The following is a 27994-nucleotide window of genomic DNA, read 5'->3' on the forward strand; positions in this document are numbered from 1 at the left end:
CTAGGAGCCTTGCGGCTCGGGCGATGTCAGCGCGGGGAGGCGCTCTGTGATCCAGCTGGTCACATCCTTCAGCACGGACTCGGCCATCTCCGGGATCTCGTGGTGAAGGCAGTGGTAGCCTCCCTCGAAGACCTGAACAGGAGCGAGGGATGTTCAAAACGGGTTTATGATTTTCAGTCAGGAGTCAAAGTGATGTGATAAACCAATTTCCTGATACTAATTGTTCAGGCTTGTAATACGGCAATTATTTATTTGATAAGAAACATGATGAAGCCGTCTCTGCACCTCACGAACACCACCTGATTCATTCGAACATCAACAAACCTCTCTTCTCTCTTTTCTCACCTCTCAGCTTTATTTTTTGTCCGTTATTTACTAACTATGTGAGAAAAAATGTGTGAGCTTCCTTCTTCACAAGACACATACTTCTGCAAATGAGGAAAAAATAGGTCAAAAAGCTTCTAGTGTGTCTGTCAGTGAACGCACCCTGATACAGTCAGCCAGGTGTGTGAGTAAAAGTTTTAGCTGAAAGGGTTCATTCAATAATGCACTTTTTCATTTTTACTTACATATCCAAACATATAATGCCAGCTCAACTTAGTTTAGGAATCAACCTTTATCCCAAAAGCTGAATGTACTCAACTTAGTTTTCATGTATCAAAGTTGTACTTTCAGTCATAAAAACATGACCGTTTGTGTCTACTGTACAACCTCCTATACAGCCAATACAAGTGTTATTTTTAAAATGTCAAAAGGCAGTTGGGTGATACATTATTATTCCAAAATTAAGCTACTGGATACAAGTTTGTGTCGATGGGATTATTTCATGTTCTTTGACTGTATTATACCAGGCAGTCCCACTGAAAAAAATGTAATCTTCAAAGTCATTTCCATAAAATGTTCTGTAAACTGCCCACTCCTCACCTTCAATTTCTTGTCTGAGCTTGGAGCGTTCTCGTACATCATCTTGGAGCCTCTGATGTCGCAGAGCTTGTCTTCGTCGCCGTGCAGGAGCAGGAAGGGCCAGCTGATGGACGGGATCTCCTTCTCGATGCGCGCCGTCGCCCCCATCAGCTGCATGCCGAACGACACCCGCATGCCACCGTGGAAGTTCAGCTCATCAGCGGCATACGACTCCACCTGGCAGGATAGAGAGACAAGAAAGCTTTGTATTAAGCATCTATGTTTAACAAGCACTATACACTGTGTGGTTTAATCCAAATATGGAAGAAAGTCAGGAGAATAAGTGTCTCCAGGGGAGAAAACAGGACAATGAAAATAAGAAGTCTTCTGGGAAAAACCCTGAATGTTGGCAAATTGGAGTGAGTATTATAAATAAATGGATGGGGGGCTTTTATGGCATGGAAAATAAGAGTCGGAGAAAGAAAGAGACACAGAACCTAGATGTGACGCGCTGCATGTGACACGCACGCACACACACACACACACACACACACACACACACACACACACACACTTCTATTCATCTGGTACGTAAATACAGCTGATGTCCCACTCTAACAGAAGCAGCTTCTCACAGGCCACATGCGCTGCTTCTTTGAATAATGAATGATTGTAAACTGAGATGTGACAAAACACGACCAGTTCAGCAGCTCAGAGTAGTCGGTGACGCTCAGAAACACCGACTGCAAGGGGAAAGAGATCCTTCTACACTGAGAAGCATCACATCACAAATAGGAATACGCTGCATCATACAAGTGTTCTTTTAACTGTTTTGCTGGACTGACACACACTTTATCTAACTGGGGAAGTGAATATGTATATATATATATCCTTATGTATGCATATTAAAGCTTGTAACCGGATATACAAGGAAGAATGTAAAAACTGTTACTGGTGTGAATATAATCATAGGAGGATATGGCCTAAGTTTGTCTCTTCGGGAGTAACATTACGGATGTCAACAATGTCATTTTGACGAGTCGTAATTACATTTGGAATGTGTATTCAAGATGTCTATAACTCATTCTGATGAGTCAAAACAACAGTCAGAGATATCTGTAATCCGCAGTGATTTGCCTGAAAGCGACACTCGACTCGTCACGCCCCCAACTGCCTTTGCAGATATCTGTAGTTCTGTTTGGACTACTCTAAATAATAGCTGCAGATATCTCCAACGTCCTTTTGACGGGATTGTTGTGCATGCCGCTGCTCATGCAAGCTTCCCATTGGACATTGGCCCGACATAAGCATTCAAACAGTGTTAGACAAAGCAATGGCAGTTGCTGTTGTGGATACGTGTTTTTGACTCCTCTGTGGTTCAATGAAAATACACACACAACCAAATGCAGTAGACACAAGCAATGTTATCACCTTGTCCTGGAGGTGACACAGGACATGCACCTGTTTTTATAATTACAAATAACAATGCAACCCGCTCAAGGTATTACACACACATACACACAGACACACACACACACACACACACACACAGCAAGATAAGGCTGACTTTGGAAAGACTTCAAATGATGTATTGTAGGTTGGCCTTTCCTCCTGGGATGGAGTTGGTGCGTGACATCACACATGGACATATAAAACACACACACGCAAATGTTCCTCCCTTGAGACCGGGTTAAACTATTTTCCGCGACGCCCTTCCCTGATACTTCAATTGCAGATAACAACACAGCTCTCCCACCCAGACGCACACCAACATGCGTCTCTCACCTGCTTCGTGTCCCGTGAGATCCATTTGGAATCAATGGAGCCCAGAGTGAGGCTCGGCACCATGTAGTTAAGGACCTTCGCCAGAAAAACCTGCAAAAACGGCGAAAAAAAACAACACATAGAGCATTCCAGTTTATTTTTCACACATCAACACCTCCCTGATGGATGTTTCTCTCTCTCTCTATTGTTGTTTTTCTCGCCATCTGACTAGTGTTACAAAGACATACAGTGATGGACATTTTGAGCGTGCACTGTGCACCTCTCTTCTCCTCCTGCATATTGTGTCTGTCTTTGGCTTCAAGTGATTCTCGCCTTTGAAACGCACATATAAAATTAAGTATCATAGTAATCCCACACAGCAGTGCTCAGTGGAGTAAGAAGAAGGACTCTTGGGTAAAAACTGAGTACTTGACTGAAGAGAGAGCGACTCAATTATGAAGGAAAGAGCAGAGGAAACGAGAGAGCAACGGTGAAGCGCATAGAAAAGTGGACGAGCATTTGTGTGTACCTTGAACGGCGTGGCCGACTCTGGGTTCATCTGGACCATCGGAGCTATCAGAACCACTCCGGCAAAGTCGCTGGGCCTCTCACAGGCCGTCAGGATGGAGATCGCACCGCCCTGAGTAGGAAAAAGCACAGAATGCATATTTTGATGAATTAACTGGGAATTAAATTGATTTTCTTAATATATATGTTGTCATAATGTTTATTTTTTATTTTGTATCTATTGAAAACTTGTTTTTCAGTCAATTGAATGCTTCTTTTTGTGTTAAAGGTGTGATGATCTCCAATGCATCATAGAAACATAGTTAAGCTATAGTCTTACAGTATTACAGACACTTGGATGGAGCAGCTTGAAAGGAATGAAATGGAAGAATAGGTTTGACTTTCTAGATCTTCAAAGGTAAAAGCAGCCGACGACGAGGAATAAAGCACTCCAGTCAGACAAACTGATGATGGAGAATTACCAACAGAAGAAATCCTAAAAAATGAACCACGGGCAAGAGGCAGTGTTTTTCAAGATAAAAATTTAAATAAGTAACTAGAAGTTAGAAATAGACGAAAGAGCGCGTTTCAATGAGGGGAAGGCGATACGAGCTCCCTCTTCGGGCCGTAACATGAGGGAGTGTCTTAGCAAAGTAGGCGAAAGGTCCTGATGCGGTGAGCAGTGGGAAAACTCATCGAGTCGAGACGAACATAAAACAATCCGTCTTTTGTTCAGACATTTCCACCCTGCACACAACGTGCACTCTGACGCTTGCGGCGAGCAGCAGCCCGAGGCCACACCTTGGCTCCCATGCTGACATTTTACATTGTGATGTAAATCCTGTGATGTAAGGGCCATGGTAATTAACAGCTCTGTGGCGGCCGAGATTCAAATCAATTGGTCGTGGTTCACTTTGTCGGGGGTTTCTCTTCAATATGCAACAAGTGCAAGTGTGCGCGAGGGTGCACACAGACAGACACACACATGAGTACAGTGATTCTGCATGGGTGAATCTGTCTCTTTCTCGCTCACTCTCTCTCTCTTTCTGGAGACTAATTGGCTTCAACTTTGTTTATGCAAGCATTCTTTGTCACTTGTATGAATATTCATCAGGCTGGGTCCAATGACAGGCTCACTTCACGAAACAGGCACCAAAAGACAAAACATTTCCCACCAGAAAATCTCACTTTCACACAAGCGCACACTCACTCACTGCATATACCTGCACAGACAACACACATGTTAAAAGGCTGGCTAGCTCCATACTTTTTTCTTCTACTTTATACACACACACACACACACACACACACACACACACACACACACACACACACACACTGAAATATCCATGTGTAAATACCACATACTGTACATGTTGTCCGGTTGGCTCCAACGATAGAGAGAGATACGTTTGAATAGGGACGATAAGAGAGGGAGACTGAGGATTGGGACAGAGAAGCCCTTTAAGAAGCAGATTAGAGGCTTTCTTACACTTTCTCTCTGAACTTTGGTAGAGAGGATGAATACTTGTATTGTTGGTCTGTCTGCTGACAGTGGGTGGACTAGAACTGACAAAGATTGCATTACCTCACATTGCAGTATAACATTTAGAAGTGAAGAAGCCTGTTTGTAAAACATCAGTTTTGCTCCATAAAAAGTGCAGTGATTTGGATTTGACTCAAGATCAAGATCAAACTATTCAGTAAAAAGTACACAGTGATAAACAGGGCAAAGGGACAAAGTGAAAGAATGGTGTAAGAGGAAAAACTGAACGAGAGATGGAGGGCTTGACAAGCTGAAGAAAAAAGACTGTAAAAGGCCATGAACAGTGACCAACCATTACATAAAACTCTGGCACTAAGGAAGCAGGAGAACGGAGCTTCAGCCAGAAATACTAATGGAGAAGAAGAAAAATGGGAAACAGTGAGAATGAGCCAGAGCTGAAAGCATTTGTCAGAATTCCCAAAGAGCTGATACAACACCAACAAACTGCTCCAACAAATAAGATGCTGAAAAAAACTGTGAAATAGTCATTCTGGTCGATCAGACACAGATTTAAAAGAATGGTAATAACTTTGTCAGTTTGAATCAGTTCACATTTTTAGTCCCTTGTCCATGTTCAGATGTTTGGTGAGAACTGGGATTCTTCTCTGAGAAATTAATTAATTAACACATTTTCAATGAGCTTGCAAACCTTTAAATTAATACACTGATTATTACTTCAGGAGATGTAGAATGTTTTTTTATATAAAAAAGCACTGCATGTGTCCCTCCCTTTTAAATTACACAAAATTATCTTTAGCAGTTAAATTCATGCCTCAAAACGTCCACAATGGTGTGACAACGTCTTGTAGGCAATGTCCTGCGAACAATACCACAAGGCAGTTACTTGGTCATCATATTTCCTATGTTCTGATCTGATCATGGCGCTAAAGGAGTACAATGAATATGTGTACAAAATGTATCCCAACCTATTTTGTGGATGTCGAGATATTTCACCACATTCAAGAAAACTCTGACCTGCTGAGAATGAATGCAGATGAAAAGTATCTCTGCTACTACAGATTTCTGCACAGAATTTCATGCTAATCCATCAAATAGCCGTTGAGACATTTCCCTCTGGACCAAAAGAGGTGGGCTGACCAACGGGCCGACACCCGCCAGCTGTAAGTCTGGCTAAACATAACAAAATGCTCAAGAAACTTGAATCTTTCACCATTTATGACGATATGCATTTGTTTCAATTTCCATCAGGAATCTAGCTTATGACTGCTCAGTGTTTTTAAATATAATAACAACTCCCAGCAGTGCAGGTGATTTATGGGTATTGGGAGATCTTTCTTCACTGAATCTACACTGCTGGGCTCTGCTAACTGCTCCGCGCTCCCCTCAGGATGTTATCTTTGGAGCGGCGTCTCTGTCCATGCTGTAGAATCCACAGGGTGTTCCCATGGTCTTGAAGTCTTTGCGTCACCCTGGTTCGGTTAAACAAAGATTCATACAAGCAGAGGAGCAGAGGAACACGCTATTAGAAACAGGATGAGGAGCCACACTACTGGGAAGCTGGGAAATGAGGCCTGGAAAAACATAGCAACACAATATAGGATTTGGGCTGGGTTTCCCAAAGTTGAGGTCTGGATTTTATTTGTTTCCAAGTAAAGGAAAACAATACAGAAACGCTATGAAAAAGAAAGGGCAGGAAGCATAACACATGAAATAACAGATTAAAAAAAGACAAAGAAAGGAAATGAGAAATTAAATTTAAGGCAAAACAATTTTGGAGAATAGAGAAGACAGGAAATGAAAGCGGGTGGTGATGGTACAGGTGGACTGGCTTACATGACAGCACAGAAAGAACATCTGAGGAAATGACGGAGATGGAGGTATGGACAGAAGGAAGGAAAGAACAGTGTGAAGAGAGGGAAGAGGGGATGAGAAAAATAAGAAAGGAAGGAGGTTCTACCATGACTTTGGCAGCTCTGCCTTAATATTTACAGACTTTGATGTCTAAACACACTCTAAGCCTCCATCTGGGATCCCACGGTTTAATTTACACAACTATTTGCGTCTGGGTTCCTACGACCTCAGATTGTTTTGAATGCAGGGTCAGCCTTTGTATAAATACAGTACTGCTGCTTGGCAAAGCACAAGTCATAAAAGGTTTGTAAAAATAGACTCAGGAATCAAATGAGTGTTGTTTAAAACTTCTGAAAAGCCCAACTGATGGCGTTGAATACGACCTTGTTATAAGGAGAAGCTGTCATCTTGAAAAGAAGACCATAAAAATCATAGCATAAACTATATTTGAATAGTAAAAAAAAGAAGTTGAACGTTGGATTGTCTGAATCCACAACAAAGACTTTTCTATCATGAAAAAAGATGCTGTGCCTCATGAAACAACGTAGTCAATCCGTTAACCCCCCAATGGGTTTCTCATGCTCTAATAGCCATTAATTCAACAGTCATTAATGGAATGGAATCGATTTCTCACTTCATAAGCCATTAGGTCTGCAACTATAAGTGCTAGCAAGTCATTATTAAAGGGTTCTTCCACTCCAATGTTAAAGTTTAACAACAGTCCTTCCCAGAAAACCTTGGCTTTGAAAACTGCTTCTTACAGAGATTGTTTTTATGCGAAAATCATTTGGTGATTGGTAGAGTTGGCATGCATTCTACCAGACTGAACATTGTTTGTGGGGGTTTTGAGAAAACAGGAATATCTTAATCTTTCTTGTTATTGCAAGAGCATGAATTCCTGCGGGGAATGACGAGCTATTAAGAAACTAATCTCATTCCAGATGCTGTGCAGCTCTTTTCCCAACAGGTATGTGATGGAACAGCCCATGGAGAGGGTCTTCCAGATAAATCTAGCAGCTGTATAAAGACAAAGCTAGTGTTATGCTAAGGGAAGAGGCATTGTTCCTCAAACCCAATGACTTATTACTGATCTAAAGCATTTATAAAGTACTTATAAAGACACATAACATAGAAACCTTTATAAATGTTCCCTTAATAGACAGAGTTACTGAACCGGGTTGACTTGAAGTTAAAAGTTCAATGTCTCGAACATTTATTTGTTATTTTCCAACAATATAGATTTTTTTTCCTCAGAGCTTGTCACAACCTTTGATGAATCGAACAAGCCCACTGAATCACTGCCGAGCTGTGAGATAACAAGGCTCCATGCGTCTCATTACAGAATGGATTTGCATTTATACTCCGTGTTCCCTGCGTGAAAAGAGTCCGCCAGCTGTGAGCCTAAAGACTAAAACTATACTGCATTTGTGTTGGGCCTGAAATGTTTCTGACTTACAAAGGTAGCTGTGACGACTCTCTGTTCAAAGAGGCTCTTGTTTCAGATTCTGTGTCAGGGAAGTCGACATCTTCCTTATGCAACATGAGCTATAACTCTCCAGAAAAAGCTGCATGCATGAAAACATTAGAATCCGAGCGGCTTGCTCATCTGACACAAAGGAGTGCAAATTGACCGGACCTACAAACACTGACAGCGATCATTTATTATATCACTCATCAATAGCGTTTGTGTTCTGTTAGCTGCAGTGAGAGTTAGTGGGTCACTGAGCAAAACAGTGAGAGGCTGTGTTGTTGACGGCAGCTCTGCCAGAAACTGAATAAACTGAATGGTTAAAAATAGTTATTTGGCCGACCTTGATGCATTTTGTGTCCAGGCATGATGTAATTTTTCTCAATGAGAATTCTGGTTTGCTCCTGTCGCTGTAGATTTCATACAGCCGCGTTTAAATGTGTTCTTTTGCTGCTGTCCACATTGAATTTAACACAATTGTAACTCTCTAAATTCAACTCAATTGGGAAGTTAATAATATCAAAATATCAAACTTGCTTTTTGTATTTGCAATTTTTTTGTGCATGTTCTATGATAAAACAGTATGCACACTACAATTACTACCTACACTAATAACTAGTAATTATTTGGGCTGTGGGAAAGGTTTTCATGCAAAAGTTCAACATTTTGGGTAATAATACGCTGCCTGCTTTTTGGTAGAGTTCGATGAGAAGATTGTCACCACTATCATGTCTGCAAATGAAATATTTATACGACTACAGCCAGCAGCCTGTCAGCTTAGCTTAGCACAAAGACTGGAAACGGGAGTAAACAGCTCGCCCTCAGCAGTGTGAAGGTGACACAATCTGCCCACCACCACTTCTAAGTCTCTGTAATCAACATCTGCGTTCGATTTTGTTGTTGTTGGACAGAGCTAGGCTCGCTGTTTCCAGTCTTCATGCTAAGCTAAAGCAACCAGCTGCTGGCTGCAGATTAGATATGACAGTACTGCTTATGTAACTCAGAGAGCGAATATGTGCTGCGCCCAAAATGTAAGACGAAACTAAATATTCAATCAATCCATGGAAAAATATAATTGATACTAAATAATCCTTACAGAGGAAATGTTTTCATAGATAGCAACTATTTGGACACATACTGCTGTGTTGACCATATTTCAATACTTATTGGAGCATGGAATTGATGCTAAAGGTGAAAACCGCCACCGACACACTGCATTACATGGACACCATCTAGAATCCTGGATTCCTGTTTTTTGTACGTTGACAAATACACCCACATTGCCCTTGAGCCGGTCACTGAACCTGTAATTGCAGCTGCTGCTGGCTGAGAACAATCTGTGTCACTGTGTGAAAGTTAAGGCAACATAGCAAACCATCCCTGAACTGTTTCCCTGCAGGTGGGAGGTGGAGTTACATCATCACATAACAGACGTAATGTATCTGGTGGTCAGACCGAGGCATACCAAATAAAGTATCAATAAAAGCATGGTGTTAAAGTATTTCACTGAAATGAAAGTGCCCGTAATATTAAAACACCTTGTTATTCTGTCAGATTGCATGCAGAATACCATGCTGTCTGTTTTTTTTATGGCTGACTATTTTGGGACCTAAGACCACATCATACTGATAGAAGAGCGCGTTCCTTTTCTCTTTATTTCAAAGTCACATTTTCACTGATCTCAGTGTTTTTCTTTCCCGCGCATGAACAGGGCTTGCCTGTCAATTTCACGCAGCTGTCCCTCTGCGCACACTGTAAGAGCTCCGAAACAATATTATGTAATTTCACAAAAAACAAAACGGAGCGACGAACTTCGACGACGGTGAGACCTTCACAATCCTCAGAGCTCCATACATCCCTCCATCCATTATCAGCCGCTTATCCGGGGTCGGGTCGCGGTGGCAGCAGGTTCAGCAGGCCGACCCAGGCTTCCCTCTCACCCGCAACACTTTCCAGCTCATTCTGGGGGATCCCGAGGCGTTCCAAGGCCAGCCGGAAGATATAATCCCTCCAGCGTGTCCTCGGTCTTCCCCGTTCTCCTACCAGTTGGGCGTGCCTGGAAAACCTCTAACGGGAGGCGTCCAGGAGGCATCCTGACTAGATGCCCGAACCACCTCAGCTGACTCCTTTCGACACGAAGGAGCAGCGGCTCGACTCTAAGCTCCCCCCTGATGTCCGAGCTCCTTACCCTATCCCTAAGGGTGAGCCCGGCCACCCTGCGGAGGAAGCTCATTTCGGCCGCTTGTATCCAAGACCTCGTTCTTTTGGTCACGACCCAGAGTTTGTGACCATAGGTGAGGGTTGGAACATAGACCGACCAGTAAATGGAGAGCTTTGCCTTCCGGCTCAGCTCCCTCTTCACCAAGACGGACCGGTGCAGCTCCTGTTTTACTGCTGCAGCCACATTGATCCGCCTGTCGATCTCCCGCTCCACCTTACCCTCACTCGTGAACAAGACCCCGAGATACTTGAACTCCTTCGCTTGGGGTAGGCAGTTTGTCCACACCTGGAGGGAGCAATTCACCGGTTTCCGGCAGAGCACCATGGTCTCAGATTTGGAGGTGCTAACTCTCATCCCTCAGAGCTGTTACTTGAAATACAATTATGTAAACAAAATACAGCGAAAGCCGCAGAAAGACCCACAGCCTGATCTGTAATGAACAGCATACAGCGACACGGAGAGTGTCCTACCATGGAGTGGCCCACGATGAAGATGGGTAGGTCTGGGTGGCGGGACTTCATCAGGTCAACGTGCTGCAGGGAGTCTCTGACGAAAACCTGGAAGTCTTTGACGTTCATCCGGTCTCCTTCACTCTGACCATGGCCGACTGTGTGGGAAATAAGAGGAAATTGGATGAAACAATGAACCAGGAATATAAGAGAAGGACTGCATTTCAACTAAGTTTGAACCCCAGCTATTTCCCATATTTGGCTGTCTTACATGAAACACTGATATGTTTCTAGCGGCAGCAACACCTTTTTTTTTTTAAATGTAAAAATGATTTGCATCTACATTTATCAACATTCTGCTTCTAAATTCATTATTCAATGATCCAGGTTGTGAGCAGAAGGTCAAGTCGTGTAAATATATCTTCCCTTAAACATAAATATATCTTCCCTGACTCTATTTCTACCCGACAAACTGGGATTTTCAGCCTCACTTGTAAATGAAAGGAAATGACGACTTGAATGTGTTTGTTACTGAAAGATAATAGACTCTCTCCATCCCCATGACTGCATGGTTCATGATAGATTAAAAGGAGAAATAACAGATCGTGAGGAGAATCATGAGGAGGAACCTTTCTCAGGATCCTTCTATGGTAATTTTCTCAATGAGACCTAGCGATACACCATTGTGTGTTATCTGTTTTTCATAAAACTGCAATGTCGTATCAGAGCTGTACGATCAGCTGCAGCAACACAATCACATACAGATTTCAGATAAAATGTTTTGTCTGTCCGGTTGGCCTCATGTATCCTCGCTCTTCAAAGCAGAAATAAGAGCATTGGAAGAGCCGTCATGATGGCGGACGAGAACGATGTCGACGAGAGGACGAGGACAGTGGGGAGAGAAAATGTGACTGACAGATGGTGAGGAGGAAATTGATATGAATATGTATGTCTATAATATGTATGTCTATGCATACATAGATTGCGTGTCATCTACCCCGAGCTTTCCGCAGCAGTGGTTTGAGAGGTGATGTGGGTTGCCATGGCAACCAAAATCAACGATACCATCACTGAGCTACCTAAACATTCACAACATGTGCAGTTCACACCTTCATGCTGTCGCGCTGCAATCCTAAGTGTGTGTGTGTATTTATAAACACTGTGTGTGTCGGCGCCGCATATGTACGAAGATGTCTTCGCGCTACATGTTTCTTTTTTCTCCCTCGTCAATACTGAAGTGATCATCACAGCGTGCAGATCAATGTCCAATCAACCACAGCTGCAACCACAGCTGCGACGAAGCCCAGCTGACTCCAGATCGATGCGCGCTGCATCCGCTCCCACATGAGATCAATGACCTCACCCTCTGCCGGAGCCACATCTTTTGTTGTTGCTCTCTAACATACAGATATTCACACATGAGCACACTCAGACAACTCAGACACGCACACGCACACACACACACACACACACACACACACACACACACACACACACACACTGTGACGTCCACTGATGCTACACTGGAAGTGTCACAACAATTGTTTGTTTTTTCAGATTTTCTTGGTCATAAATTATTAATCACAGAGTTGATTATAATACAAAGACAGTCCACTCATCTTAAGGTCTAGCAGAATGTGTAGCAACATTATTGTCAATATTGGTAGATCTGTTGATTAGATTTTTTTTGTCTGTAAAATATCACAAAGTTGTCATTTTAGCCCAAGGTGACTTCAATAATTATATAAAATAGACATATGCCTTCTATTTAGCAGTATGGTTTCTAACTCACTGTAATGTAGTCGTAAGCAGATATAAGTGTTTATTAATGTTTTGTCAATAACTATAACTCTATCCTGTTACTCACGAGTAGAGTTCAAACAGATAATTAATCATAATAGACTAAAACACCCTTGTAACAATTCGATGGAATGTGATTGCATGCCAACAAAAGTAGTTTTTTATCGATGGGATGCTTAAAAAACTAAGCAAATTTTAGTGCTGGCTGAATATACTTGTACAAATGAGGATGGACCTTTTATGGCCTGTGCAATGTCATGTATTTTACCTTTTTTTATGTCTAAAATAAACTCAATCAAACAAAAAACAAAAAATGTCTCCAGATAATGGCCTCTTTAGGTAGCTACTTTAATCCAGGCGGAAGAAAGAAAACAAATCGTTGCACGGACTGATGGATGCAGAAAACTTTGTAAGTGCTGATCTAATTAACTGTCACAATTCCATTATTGTCCAACGACGCAATGGGAGGGCAAGCATGATTTGGTGCATCACCAAACAAACAATCCATTATGAATATTTCCTCGCTGCTTCCACATGAAGCGTCAGTGCCGGGGTGGTACGAGTCAAGTGATATGCATCCATCATCACATTCCATATTCTACAAAAAAAGCCCAAATGTTTAATGCGTGTCAGCCATCAGTTTGGTGTATTTTGCTGTTACATGCCCTATTTGGAGGTTGTCATCTGGTAAATAGCTGCAGTGTGTGACAGATGGAACAATCCTCCAGTCTGTGCCCGCTGCGAGGGGAAAAAAGGACCTACAAGTCCTATAATTAGAAAGAATTACATGAGAGCGAGAGAGAGAGAGAGAGAGAGAGGGTTGGAATTGTGAAAAAGGAAGAAGAAGTGAAAGATCTCAACTGCTGAACTCTATAAGGGGCTGCCCCGAGGCGGTGTGTGTGTGTGTGTGTGAGCGCACACGCGTGGTGTGAGATAGATAGATGGAAAACGAGTGTCTACAGGGACTTGTTCCAGTTCAGTATTTTCCATTTAACAGTGTGACATTTTACTCCGAGCCACTGAACAAACTGCTCCTGTGCGAGCCGCCTCAGTCATCCTCATCCCTCTTTTTCTTATCATCTCTGCCAGCTCTGTATTGTGATGTCTGCCTCTGCAAATATTTCTGCATTTACAGCCGGGACTTTACGTCTTTGGATTCTCACCCTCCATCTCTCTGTCTCTCCCGTTAGTCTGTGGGTGAGTTTACTGAACACACATGCTGCTCTTTTCACACATTCCTGCTGTATCTAAGACCGGTAACACCACACAGCCTTGTCTATAAGAGCACCTGGTTGGAGGAATGCATCAGAGAGGAGATTGGCATTACGTAATGAATGTTTCCTATCAAGCTAAACACTTTTATGCATTTGTATGTATTTTTGTGTTTTCTATTAAATCCTTCTTTCGGAACCCATTTCACATTTTCTTTTCAAAGTGAACATTTTAGTTTGGGAAAGGATTTGTTAGATATACTCATAGAAAAGCATGCCTTGTGCAACCTGAGTCTCTGGAAAAGAAAAGAAGTACATGTTTCCACATAACAAGTCAACAGCCACGGTGATGGCTCAGGGAGACTGTGCTCAGCCACGGGAATCCTTTGCAATGAACGCTACCGTCAGCATGCTGATGATCATGCTGATGTTCAGCAGGTGGGTTGCAATGTTCACCTTGTCCACTGACTTAGGTGAACATGTTGGCATTCGTTATCTAATTAAACATAAAGTGCAGCTGAGGCTGAATGTTTTTTAGATAAGAAGCAAAGTATCTTTGGTATGAAGGTGATGATGACGCTCGATGAAAAGTCATTACAGTTCATCCTGAGGGAGACATGAACGTCTTCACCAAATATCATGTGTCTGAGGTTGTATGGACATTTCACTCAAAACTCAGAAATATCAACCTCATGATATTTAAAAGTCATTGAGATTCATTACCTGGGGATCATGCATGTGTGCAACAGATTTCCATCCAATATTAGTGGACCTCCATACAGACATGCTGCTAGTGTGGCTAAACAGATTTCAACCAAAACATTCATCATAAAAGCATAATCAGCTGTCGTGATTAGAATCCTTTAGTCGTGTTTTGTAATATTAACTGTTACAACTTGACATTTCCAGTTCCCCACTATGGCTATGCCTTTCCTCTCGTTAAGCTTTTATCCACTTTTTTGTATAATAGATTATCGTGGTGTTGTTTTTCATTGAGATCTTTGTGTTGCCTGAACAAGATGCTAAACAGAGACCTGTTCACGGTAATTTAATCTGACCTTGAGAAGAAGCCTAAACACCAGTTTTACCGTGTGACTGTTGTCTGGGCTCAGAACCAGTTTGTCCAGTGCCGAGGGGTCGGCCTTGACATCGTTTCATCCACACTTCAAACCACACCAGCGTGTGAAGTTTTCCTCGACAGCGCATTAAAAGCAACATGCATCGCGTCAGAAACGTAGAACAATGTACCAACGAGCTTAATTAATTTTCCCTAACAGGCTTCGTTCACTCAACAATTCACCAGGGCCGGAATCAGGCACAGAGAGGGGGTGGGGTTGGGGTTTGAACCTATGCATAAGCTCTTCTGTGTTTGAACTACTGATGAACACAAGGGCAACCGTGAGTGCAGGTGTGAGCGTACCAATGTCATGCAATGTGCGTGTTCGTGACTCACCGTGGTCGTGCGCGAACACCAGCAGGGACAGTTCCTTCAGCTTCTGTGCGATCTCATCATACGGCCCACAGTGCTCCCCGGCCCCGTGGACGATAAACACCAGAGCCCTGAGGAGAGGAGGACAAAGAGTTGAGTCACGTGTTCACAGAGACAAACAAACCATATGTTTGCGTTTCCTTCCTTGATTCGTCCAACTGTTAGAGTTGAGGTAAGACTTGAATATTTCTATCCAACACAGAGGGCTTTAATAAAAGGCTGGAAGGGGAAGGAGTGCGGTGAGAGGGATCAAAGAGCAAATGTAGACGGAAGGAAGGAAGACATACGAACAATCTGACGCAATGATAACCCTCACTGACGGGCCGTTTTACGTGTGAATGTTTTCTCAGGTGAAATTATCAATTGATCTCTGAACATCGTTGCGTTAACTACGTGTACGAGAGACAGAGGTGAAAGAGAATGTTTTCTGAGATAGCAGCTATCATCCATCTGCCCGTGTATTTGCCATTAACACACCCCTTCCTTCCTGACTCAAAACAAACACCGGAGGAATCCAGTAAAACACAAAAAAACAAACAGCTGAGACGTTCCTGGCCCCTTTTCTTGGAAACTAAAGTTTGGTTTTCTGAGAGGATCTATTTCAACGTTCAGTAAAATTGAGCCTGTGTGGAAATGTTTCTGCAGAACTGCAACTTCAGTGGCAAGTGAAGTGTGTCATTTGAGTGTGTAAAACAAGATGTATAATGTGTTCCCTCAATTAGGCTGCATGGAAATAAACACTTCAGATAAAATATCCGAGAGGTTTCCAGCTGGTTTGAGGCAGAAACGTGTAGTTTATGAGGAAATTATATTTCCAACAGTAAATTGCACTGAAATTTAATTTGAGAATATTTTTTGGGGGGGTTGTGTTTTCTGATGTATCTGTTTTGTTTGTCCCAACCCTGCTCATGGAGACATATCGTTTTTGTATATTGCACGTTGGCAGATGTTTCAATTAAAATTCAATTAACAGTCACTTTACCTCCGAGGCAAACTTGTTTTGCCTTGTCAAAACAAAACAAAGCTGGCTTTCAAAGAGGTTTTGGGAGTTTCAGCGGTATCAAGAAACGGACGTGGATCATTTAAGATTTTTTTATAATAATGTACCAAATAACAAAAGGACGTGAAAGGTGTAGCTCATAGTGATGAACCGACAAATAATTAATAGTGAGTAAAGCAGTTTACTGTTTTTATTGAGTCTCTCTACTCTGACAGAGTTGTTTTCAGCCGCAGCCGGCAGCTTTTCTCCGAGAAAAAGCTCTCAAGACGTATCGTACACGACCTGCTCAGCACCAAACAGCCGGCAGACACAAGAAGCGGGTGAACATAGTGGAGCATTTAACAGCTAAAGAGACAGAAATGTCCCCTCATGAGAGAGTAAAAGCAGAGCTACGGGATGAATGGTGGACACAAACGGCACTTCAAGTGAATGACAATGTTTCTCTGTATCTGCTGGATGTGTAAATGAGCAACTGAACAAGGTCGCCATGCCAACCTAAACGGGGTTTCCAATTTGTTTCCAAAAAAAATTAAAAAATGTGTTATTGCAGGTTTAACATCATTTCATATTTTGAATGTGATATATTGTGTCCTCTCCAGGTTAGTCAATAACAGATATGGTTCCACAACTACATTGTTACATAATGTTTTCATCCCGTTACTAGACGAGGGATTTTAATTGTAAACATGATTGCTAGAAAGGAAAGACACAACTCACATGTTGTGACAGTACAAACTACAGTCTAGAGAGGTACAAACATACAAAAATACGAAATGTTGTAAATGACACTCAAAAAGTTATATGTATATTCTTATAAGAAAATGCTGGTTTAACTCCATGTTTTCTCAGAAAGAGAGACATTTTGCTAATTAATGCAGCAGCTGTGACACCAGGTTATTTTTAATTAATGTTATTTATGTTTTACTTCTATCAGTGCATATTAAGCAGCAGAGCAGCACTGCAACGCTGCAGTGTTCTTTCTCTGAACAGCAGCACAGCTGAGAAGCCTGTGAGAGCTTCAATCAGCAGCAGACAATTAGCCCAAATGTATTCAGAGACAGAGAAAAAGGGAAGCGAGTGAAGGGAGGGAGAAAGTGAGTGAGAGAGGGAGGCGGGTAGAAGAGGAGAATGAGAGTATCTGTTCATCAGGCTTCATTAGCAAATCGCTCTGATTTCACCCGCTGCTCTTTCCCTCCTTTTAGAAAAGCCATTGCCTCGGGCTCAGACTTCCTCTGCACTTGTTGGCTCGGAGCAAGTGTGTGCGTATGTACTGTATGTGTGTGTGAATGAGTGTCTTTGTATAGGCACAATGTTCTGTAACACACATGCCGCGGGGCAGCGGGGGATTAATGGGGCTAATCTGGGTTCTTTGTTATGGCGACTGTACAGTGAACAACACACTGCAATACCTCACTGCTGTGTCTGATTACCTCTCTCACTTCATTCCTCTCACTTTGTGCTGCATCTTTGCTTCCTCTCGTCACTTTTTCTTCCCGAGACGCCAGAAAGAGGAAATACCAAATTGAATAAAGGCCATACGACTAGTGACAGGCAACAGCCTGCATTGTTTCAAAGGATTTAAATTGCACAGCATTCAATCATATACAGGCATCTGCAGACAAGTGACATTACTCAGCCATCATCAGTATGTTGGCTCAGTCTATTTCCACTTTACATAGTATGGTCTGGTAAGGCTCAGGAAGCATTCGCTTGGGACAAGTGTTACTTCAATAGGTTGTGACGTTATACTCCTTCACTTAAACTCCATCAACCTGAAGCCTTCTTTCACCAGGGCGGAGGAATGCACAACACTCTGTTTTAAGTCTCCCAGAAAAGACCAGTCAACATGGCAGCTCCGAAAGAGGGAAATGTCTTTTAAATCCTACACAGAATATAGTTTCTGGGTAGATTTTAGGCTTAAAGTATAGGCCCTGTACTTTAAGGAGCTACTTTTATGCCGCTGAAGTTTTGTGAATATGGCCCTTGTTATTATGAGGCTAATGCAAACTTCCTTCTGAAGGCATCATCCGCTCTGCTGAGAGGGTGATTTTGCCGTCCCTCCAGAACTTGTTCGCTTCCAGGACTCTGAAGCGAGCTAGAAAGATCGTAGCTGACCCCTCTCACCCTGGTCACAACCTGTTTGAGTCCCTTCCCTCTGGTAGGAGGTTGAGGTCCATCAGGACCAAGACCTCACGCCACACCAACAGTTTTTTCCGTCGGCAGTCGGGCTCATCAACAGGGCCCGGGTCCCCCACTGACTGATTCTGTCACCCCCAGGACTATTTTTCGGACAATTTTTCAGACTATTTTTCTTTCTTTTCTTTGTTCTTACCGGTCACTCCACTGCACACTTCATTTTGAAACACTCAGGCCACTTAACAAACACTTTAACTTTAACTTAAACACACATGTCACTTTAACATACACTTACATTAACGTTATCTCATGTCTGAGCACTTTATCTTATACTTGATTTAAATATCATTGCACTGTTGCTGTCGTTGACTGTTGATTGTTGTTTGTCTCGTCTAATGTATGCACTTTTCGCCTAACAAAATTCCTTGTTTGTGTAAACATTCCTGGCAATAAACGGTTTCTGATTCTGATTCTGAAACTAGCATCGACCAATCACAAATAAGTGGGGGCCGGACAGGGAAATGTCCAATGACGAACAGATATTTTCGTACAACTGCTTCAAAGTATCTTTACCTGTTTATTATTGTACAGGGATGTTCTATATTAAGGTCTGCAACTATTGATTGTTTCAATTACCTTTTTAAACAAATGATTGTTCAGTCTATACAAATGCTCAATAGTAAAAAGGTTCTCATGGCCAATTGTGTTTTGTCCAACCAACAGTCCAAACCCAAACATAAAATAAACAAATGATCTAAAAACGTATTAGTTGTCCAATTAGGTTGACTAATTAATAGACCAATAGCTTCACCACTATATATTTAGCTCACACAATAATCTTCAGAAGTGAATGTTTTTGTAATTGTACGCATTACTAATAATCTGTCGGGCCATTCTCACCTGGATGATTATTCTTTAGACACAAATGTATTACTTTTAGTGTAGCTGAAATACTTTAATCTTCTAGTAACAAGAAAAGAGGCTTTTATTTTTCTTTCTCAGTATCTCTCTTCGCCCTCTCTTTCTCTCTCTCCCCTCTCTCTCTCTCTCTCGCTCTCTCTCTGTCCTTCTCCCTCATCTCTCATGGGAACTGGAGACCCACTTGTCTCCCACACCAGTTTCAGTTGCTGGAACAACATGGCGGATAACCAGCCTTATTAAAACACTCAAAGAGAGAGAGAGAGAGTTTAGTCCCCCCTCTGGCTCTACTCAGAGCTCCTCAAAACAACCGCAGACCCAAAACAAAGCCAAGGGCCTAATCCCCTTAATGCAACGCTGACTGGCTATTCCAAGATTATTTGGGAACTCACAAACCTTCCAACTTGTGCTCGAATGCCACATTCTGTACCTTTGACTGTGAGTTTTACACGAAAAGAGAAGACGCATTTTAGTCATGCGGCTCATGCTCACTGAGGCAAAATCCCTGCAAGGTTTCTCATGTCGCCCTGGTATGAAATGCTATGAATATCCATTATTTTCCACAACACAATCACTCTAAAATGAATGTACTTCAAATATCTAAATGTGTTATTTCTTCACAATTTGTGAATAGTTTTTTCTATAAGAAAAATCCGGTTGCGCTCACCGCTCATAAACCATAGCCCACCAATAAACATGCAGGACTGTTGAGTTCATTCTGCTCTATTGCTAAAAGGGGACCTACTAATTGTTAAGTCCTTAACCAGCGGTGAGAAGTTCACAAGTATACTCTAAGTATACTCCAATTAATTACGTTTGCTTCACTTGTTAGGAACATTGACTTTGTTCGACCTGGAAGGAGCGCAGCGGCATCAGGACTATGTTAACGTGTGCAGGAGGAACGATCGGCCTTTCTGACATTTTTACATGTGACAGGAGGAAAAACACAGGTGCAAGTAATAAAATGAACGAAGGCTGCATTCCATTTAGATGCTTCAGTTTCAGGGTCCTGGTATTGTGCATGATGGCTCACTGGGGCTTTCTCGAATAGAATGAAGAAGAATTGTTTTCTTAGAGTCAAAATGTCTGCTGGTAAAAGGCGTACACCATCCTGACTCGCTTGATTGGGCAGGGCACAGGTAGAATAACATAAAAGATGTTATATTTGATTTGTTTGAATTGGGGCAATTGTTCAACACCATGTGAATGTGTCTAATTCAATTTTGCTGATGTGCTCTTATACTGTACAAACAGACTGTCTAGTTCAATTAAAGCTTCCACCTGACCAGACTGGACAGGATCCAGAGGACGAGACAGAACGACCGAACATTGGCATGTTAATACGATTAATAGACTTAGACTGCTCGGAACTTAATGTGTGTGTGTGTGTGTGTGTGTGTGTGTGTGTGTGTGTGTGTGTGTGTGTGTGTGTGTGTGTGTGTGTATCCTTACTCTAATCTCAGTGTGAGTGTGGGACAACCACACATTTCTGAGCTTTCTTTGAAGCGCTGCCCAAAGGAAGTGACGTGGATGTGTACATCATGTATGTGGGTGGGTCACCACATCAGTGGTGTTAAGAGCAGATGTAAAGTTATAGGGGTGTGTTTGTAAAAATATTGAGGTAAAGATTAAAGAAAAAGAAAAAGAAGAGCGGATCAAAGACAGAACGAGAAGATAAACGTGAGGCAGACTGAAACAGGACATCAGCAGCAGCTTGTGAAAAAACAAACATAGAAACTTTTTAAGACTATAAACCTAAAGTAAAGAAACCGCACGACCAGCCTGCAAAATTTAAACTGAGTGAAGAGTATTCCAGGTACAGTGACTGTACTTCAAACAGATTATATTAAATTATAGACCAGGTCACAGCGGCATTTAAAATGACCACATTTTACAATCTGCCTCGCGCTAGCATGTCCCCAAGCCGGCTGGCATATTCACGGTTTTCTTGTCGGTTACAGTCGTTCACCAAGTAGCCCTGCAGGTAGCAGTTGCATTGCAACTACTCTGCTGAATTCAAGAACGTTCAATAGCTATTAGGACACCTTCAGACGTTGTGAGAGGCTGTGTAGTCCCAGGTGACAGTGGGACTTGATGCACTTGGAGAAAAACAAAATGGATATGACAGAAAGAACAATGTGACAAGTGGAAAATGACAGGGAGGCTGAGAGAGGAACGAAGTGTGACAGACCGGTATGGAAAGAAAAGTGTGTATACCCGAGTGTGTGTGTGTGTGTGTGTGTGTGTGTGTGTGTGTGTACTGTGCAGAAAAAGTAACAGCAGGAAGACACAGAGGAAATTGCTGTTTGATGGAGAGAAATGAAGGCCGACAGACAGCAGGCATCCACAGAAGGAAAGTTTACACCAGTGAACATTTTCCACTTTGCACAGTGCAGAATTGGGCTGAGAGCATATGGGAACCACAAAGGTCTCAGACGGGCTCGATCTCCGGAAGGCAGTAAAAAATAAAATGCTTGGATTGATACAGGGGCTTTTTTTTATATGGTGTTTTTGGCTTGAGAACATGACCTTTGAAGCTGGTGGCCAGTAAAAGTAAAGAATAAAACTTGCAGACCTTAAATCAGTAGAGCTCAGGGGCTTTTTTAAATTTGTGGCGCAAAAAAATACATTAACACTCAACAGTCGCGGTCATAACAGGCAATCATTTCCTTAATGTGGAAGGTTTGACAAGAAAGTAAATGTCAGAGAAAGTAAAGGGGGGAACTCCACATGCAGAGTAGGTCTTGATCTCTCCCTCACAGGGTTAAACCGCTGCTTTGTGGAGATTCGTATGAAGACAACCGCAAATAAACAAGAACTGAGTGTTCCTGAAAGTTGCACGTTGTGACAAGCTCGCCGCACACTCTCCTATGTAGAGAGACCAATTACAAACTATCTACATGCACAGATAGAAATAGAATTAAAAAAAAGAAAATTCTAAATGTACTTGTCTTATGAATTCACATTTTTCGAATGATGCACGAACACTGCCTCAATAAAATTCTAACATTACCACTGATGCAACCATTTTATCACTTCTGGTTCCTGCTGTAATACTACATTTTCATTTTTGCACTGCTCTTTTTATGGATTTGTACTTTTCTTTAATGCATCTTATCACAACAGTACTTCACATTTAATATACAAAATGTAATTTATGGAAATCCTCATAATTATAAAGAGTACTCTGATAATTATTTACACATTTGTACAATTCATGCCTCAGCTTATTTTAATGTTATGGCTGTTGCTTGTAATGTAACTGATGCAATAATTCTCACTTACTATTACAGTATTAATAAAATCATTAAGTCACTGAGAATAAGAACAACGGTGGGATGAAAAATTGACTTTTTTTCTGCTTCCTTTTCAAATAAAATCACAGTAAACGATCACAGCTGGTACTTACTCAATGAATTTTATGGGAACACAAGTGGCCCTAATATTTTATAGACTGCTTTGTACATGCCCCCATGCACACACACGAAGGGAACCATTAAAGAGCTTTTATCTTTTGTAAAGTATCCTCCACTGACAAGCGTAACAGGGGCAGCGAGCAGCAGGGAAATTAAATGGTCTGACAAACACAAAGAGGAATATCATCAGTGAAAACATCAATAACAGCTTGACCTATTTACACAAACTATGTGTGTGTGTGTGTGTGTGTTTGTGTGTGTGTGTGTCAGTTGTACGTTAGTAATGTGAAGAAAACAGGTGTGCAGTGGCTGGTATGCTGGATGGTCTCCATGAGAGCCCCAGTTGGATATCTACTGGAAGATCTGTCAATCATTGTTGATGCCCCTCCCCTCCACCTTTCACCTACTTCCTGGTTCTTGTAGTGAATAGGCCTTTCAGGACCTATTGACCTTTGACCCCCATCTCAAGCTCATCCCAACAAGAAAAATGTCAAAAGAGAATTGCATATATTTGGAGGTTTTATTGATGTATATTTCAGACTTCTCAATTATCTATGTGTCATATAATTCCTAGAGAACATGCAGCATGTTGGCAAAATGGTGGACTTAAAAAAAGCCAATACCAGAAAGGTTTGTCGTTTCTTCCTGAGAAAGTACGAGTGAAATATACGTAGATTATTTCCCTGTTTCATGCTCATACACCCATGTGACAACTTTAAGGCTTCATTTTGTATGTGAATTAACTTCTGATAGGTATTAATGCACATGTACAACATTTAAAAACATCACAATACATAACCAAAGAAAAAGTATTCCTACGAATAATTTCACAATTTAAGCAGTTAAGGCCAAACATGAAACTTTGGAAAGGAGATGAAAGGAGATGCAAGGAGATGAAAGGAGACACATTGCTTGAACTGCACAGCAAGGGAGTGTAATTACAAAAATCTATATCAGGACGGTGATGCTGAGGTTCTTCACACTCAATGTAGGTCAGAGGCTAAGGTCACATGCTGCCCTCTGTAGAAGTCATTACTGTCCTTCAGTCAATATTCATCCTAAAAAGACTTGTAAGTGCTAAGAGCAAAGAGTGATGTGTTTTTAATCCACCAGCAGCTGTTACTACAAAGCTTTCTCATTGAGCCATCTACTGGCTGTATGTCTCATGTCAAGCTGTATGTTAATCAAAAGACATATTTGCAAAGTGGCCAGCATCGCATGTTTGTAAGCTTTTTGGTCCACCAGCAGCAGATTTATTGATTCCCAAATGCATATGACAGTTAAACTATTAAAGCACAAAGACATGCTTTCTGAAATAGACCAGGGTGGCTGGCTGGCGTCCAGATGGATGCTAAAATCCTGAGAAGAGCAAACAAGTAAAAATAAAAACTAGCTCCCCTTATAATCTCTCCACATTTTGTTGCTCCAACCTTCGTAGCCGAAGAGAAACGTAACAATCAACCAAAGCCATCAAAACCCTCCAAGATTGTTCTCTATTTTTCTGCCATTATTATTATTATTATTATTATCAGATTATTTGATGATAAATAACAAAATGGAAATGTTTGTGAGTTGCAGGCCTGTTTTAGTTTGTTTTTGAGTTCTCACGAACCAGATGTATTTCTGCCTACAAAATGATATTATCAGAAGTCACATTTGTTAATGTTATCATGCAAAAATGTTAATTTAAAAAAAGAAATCATGCGTCACTATAAAACATTTGATCATGAGTTGGAGTCGTTTGGCTGCCGTTTTAATAAACTGTCAAACAGCAAATCTCTTATCTGCCGATTCCTTTGATTGTCAAAGCATATCACTGCAGCAGCTGCTACTGCGGCTAACAGTAAACTATGTATCCATCCTTCTGTGAAGAAGAGCATGTTCGAGATGTAGCTTTAAAAAAACATCCACGATGTATACTGAGAACTTCAAATTCTTATTTCCCTTTCATGCCGATGGTCATATACACTTCTTTTTCATATAATGCATTAAGCTTCTGGCTAAGCTGCATCCGCAGAGATTTCCTAAATTGGGCTCTGACACGCTGTGTCACGTTGTGTTCAATTACTGATCTGAGTGCTGCAGTGAGTGGGTCGCTGTGAGTCTGGAGGCTGCATCCATGCAGACCAAAGAGAACTGTTTTATTGTGAAACATCAGGAGGTGCGTATCAGAGCATTCCTTCTTCACGGCTGGAGTGTCTCCGATTGGTGACACTCCTTACTCAGCGGTTTTACTCTCTGTGTGTAACTTTGGTTTTGCATTCAGAGATTAGTGTTCAGGAGAGACTGATTTCCCTTTAGAACTACAAACTATTACACTCTGATAAACGCTGACGACAGCATATTCAGACCAATAAATCAGTTTAGGGTAATGGCCATGGTGGGACTTTACTGAACAGCTTCTGTTTTGTCATCTTGTAAAAAATGCAATAAGCCCACCACACACAGCTTCGAGGAGCTGCTAGCTCAGCTAAAATGATCTAATTAGTCTGGGCTTCAGTGAAGAATTGTCCTGTGAGAGTCTAGATGCAGCTTCTAAAGCTTTTTTTTTTTGGAGTACAGCGCACGTGAAACGACCACAAAATATCTGCTATTATCAGCTATGAAAAGCACACGCCGGTCGAGCGATAAACCCTTCATGACTGACACACAACCTCTCCTCCCGCTCCCTGTAACATGACCGCATGCATTGTTAGCATGGTCGCTAACTGGCCTGCATGAGAACGTTGTTACATAAGCCATCCAGAGCCTCGGCCTGGAAACGGTTACAACACAGATCTGCAGCTATTTTAAGCCTGCAGTGATTCAGCTTTTTACTTCCAAAATGAAAAACTGGATTTTCAGAGAGACAGTAAAGCTGTTGTGGTATGCCAATCAAATGTGATATTTGGTTTATTGACGCTTTTGGAAGCTGGAGTAGGAAACTTTTTCTTAGGATTGGTTATTAATTTCGAAGACTCTTTGTTGACAAGCTTGAAATGATGAGTAGGAAGATTTTCTGTTCACGGGGAAGTGTGGGAATTGGTTTTAGGACCCCAGTATGGCCTCAGTCCTCAGATGCATTGTGGGTGTCATGGTTCAGCGCCACACATTTCACTACTAGTTGTTTTCATCCTGTCTGCCTGTCTGTTTACTAACTGTCCTGTCATTTCAGATCCTGCTCCACGCCCCCTTCATCCTGTCAGTCACTCCCTCCTCTTCGGCCCTCATTCCGTTCACCTGGCCATCCCCGTCTCACCTGTAGCACATTCCCTCATTAGTCTTCACTACTTAGGTCCCCTCACTTGTCCCCTGCCAGATTGTCTTGTGTTTTAGAACCTAGCTCTCCAGCGGTCCCTGTGTGTAATCTGTAGTTTATCTGTTAAGTAAAGGATTCTTATTTTGCTACCTCTTTCTCGTGAGTCGTGCTTCTGGGTCCTAGTCCTCCTAACCGTTACAGTGGGCCCTAATAAGGTCAAATGTTTGTCCCACTGCCTGAGCAGAATCACGTACATTAACATTGTAACAAGAGCTGCCGGCGTGTACCTCATATATCAGGCAGAGAAGTTCACTCTAACCACAAAAACTAAACCCAACATTTGCTTCTCACATTCACAAATACCTACACACAGGTATAAAAGCATCCGCATGCACAACGACAGAATAAACACAGATAACGGCCGAATATAACCACACACACTGTTGTAAACTATGAGCCACGGTTTATGAAGCAATTATCCATTAGAGGCACAGGCACACGTGTCAGTTAATGAGTCACTGCTCTACTGAGACGTGTGAGCCTTGTGTGTGTGAGTGAGTGTGTGAGAGAGATCAGTAATGTCTTGACTCCAGATGTTTTGCGGGTGTCTCTGTCACATCCCTTTCCTTATGTGCTGCATGCACAGTGTGACATCTGTATTCTCCCTGGTGCCCGGGCCACGGCCGAGAGAGTTCACAGCAAAGGGGGCCTCCACCAGCAGACACTATCACCAAGTGTGTGGGTGTTTCAGACACCTGAATGCCCTATGAGTCAGCATCGCAGGCCTTTTGCAAATTACCTACAAAGCTGTTCATTAAGGTTGAGAATACCATTCGAATCAACAACGAGTAGAAACCCCGAAACGCAAGGGTTTGTATGAGGAGACATGTGTTGTCATTTGATAGCCAGCATTTTCCTCATGCATGGAAAGTTTCCTCGTGCTTGGAAAGCCCGTACTGTTGTTTATCTGTTCCCTTTTGTGCTGGAGTGATTTTGTGAGTCTAAGTGAGTTTTATATTTTTTTAAGCTGAAAGCTGTAACTTGCATTATGCTGTCCTTCCTACTATGGTAATGTGTAAAGAGGATCTCCAATCAGAGGACATGTTTGATTCATTAGCTAAATGTTTTAACTTGTTTAGTGGGTTAAACCAGTAGCACTGTTCCTCATTTTCTTAAAAAAAACGGGGTCATGACCCAGTATGAGTCACTAGTGCATCTGGCATTCACCACTATGAAGAGATTAACATAATTATAATATTGTGCTTTAACGAGCTTGGGTCACAGAACGAGACTCAACTGTCCAGATTTACAACAGGTTGATTTTATTTCATTTAACTGCATCTCACTAACGCCATGTTGTTGTCTCATTTTGACCAAGGGTTGTTTTGTGTTGCATATATCAGTAGTGAAGCAAGACTTTTCACTGGACCTACAATAAAGACGTGAGGATTGTATAAACATGGGCCTGGGCCAAATGCCTACATGCATATTTACTACTATTGAGTTACTGGATTACAGCTCATTGCAGCTTCTTCACAGCGAGTGTTTGACCAGTCACAGAGCTGATGATGACTCCTGGTTGTGTGTGGGTGAAGACGTAACCTCCATACAAAATAAATTACCATGGATGAGTAGAGAATATCCAACTTTGAAACAGCTGGTCCTGGACCACACACACACATACACACACACACACACACACACACACACACACACACACACACACACACACACACACACACACACCCACACACACACACTAAAGACTAACATGCAGGAAGTTGAAGTGCTCATGTGACTCCTGGACTGAAAGTGACCATGTGATCAGAAGCACTTTTCCTCACAACTCAGGATAATCATTTTTTTTCACACACTCCTTATCCCACACGCAGCCTATATAACACACGCACGGAGAGGACGATGCCGTAGTTTCCCTCCTGCTCCGTTGTCCACTGACCTTGGCGGGGCGGCGGGCTCCCAGTAGCGGCAGAACAGGTGCTGTCCGTCGGCGTTGACGATGTGCTGCAGGTCGGCGTAGGGAACTCCCTGCGGGCTGCGCCGCGGAGCAGCTCTCGGCTCGGGCATGGAGAGGTCTGCAAGAGAGAGCAGCGATGAG

At 42.1% G+C, this 27994-nt stretch overlaps 1 protein-coding gene across 1 annotated transcript; it reads right to left on the reverse strand.

Annotated features, from left to right (window-relative positions):
* Positions 1–27978, reverse strand: mgll (monoglyceride lipase; the record flags this gene model as incomplete). The annotated part of the gene is made up of 7 exons (XM_079225777.1): positions 27836–27978; positions 15135–15241; positions 10692–10828; positions 3197–3307; positions 2689–2778; positions 925–1140; positions 1–132 (listed from the first exon to the last, which is right to left on the reverse strand). Exons 1-7 carry the CDS (start codon positions 27961–27963, stop codon positions 1–3), a joined length of 921 nt encoding a protein of 306 aa, XP_079081903.1. The 5' UTR covers positions 27964–27978.
* Positions 27979–27994: the final 16 nt, after the last annotated feature.

This window comes from Taurulus bubalis (assembly GCF_910589615.1).
Source record: "Taurulus bubalis genome assembly, chromosome: 11".
In the NCBI taxonomy this organism is placed as follows: domain Eukaryota; kingdom Metazoa; phylum Chordata; class Actinopteri; order Perciformes; family Cottidae; genus Taurulus; species Taurulus bubalis.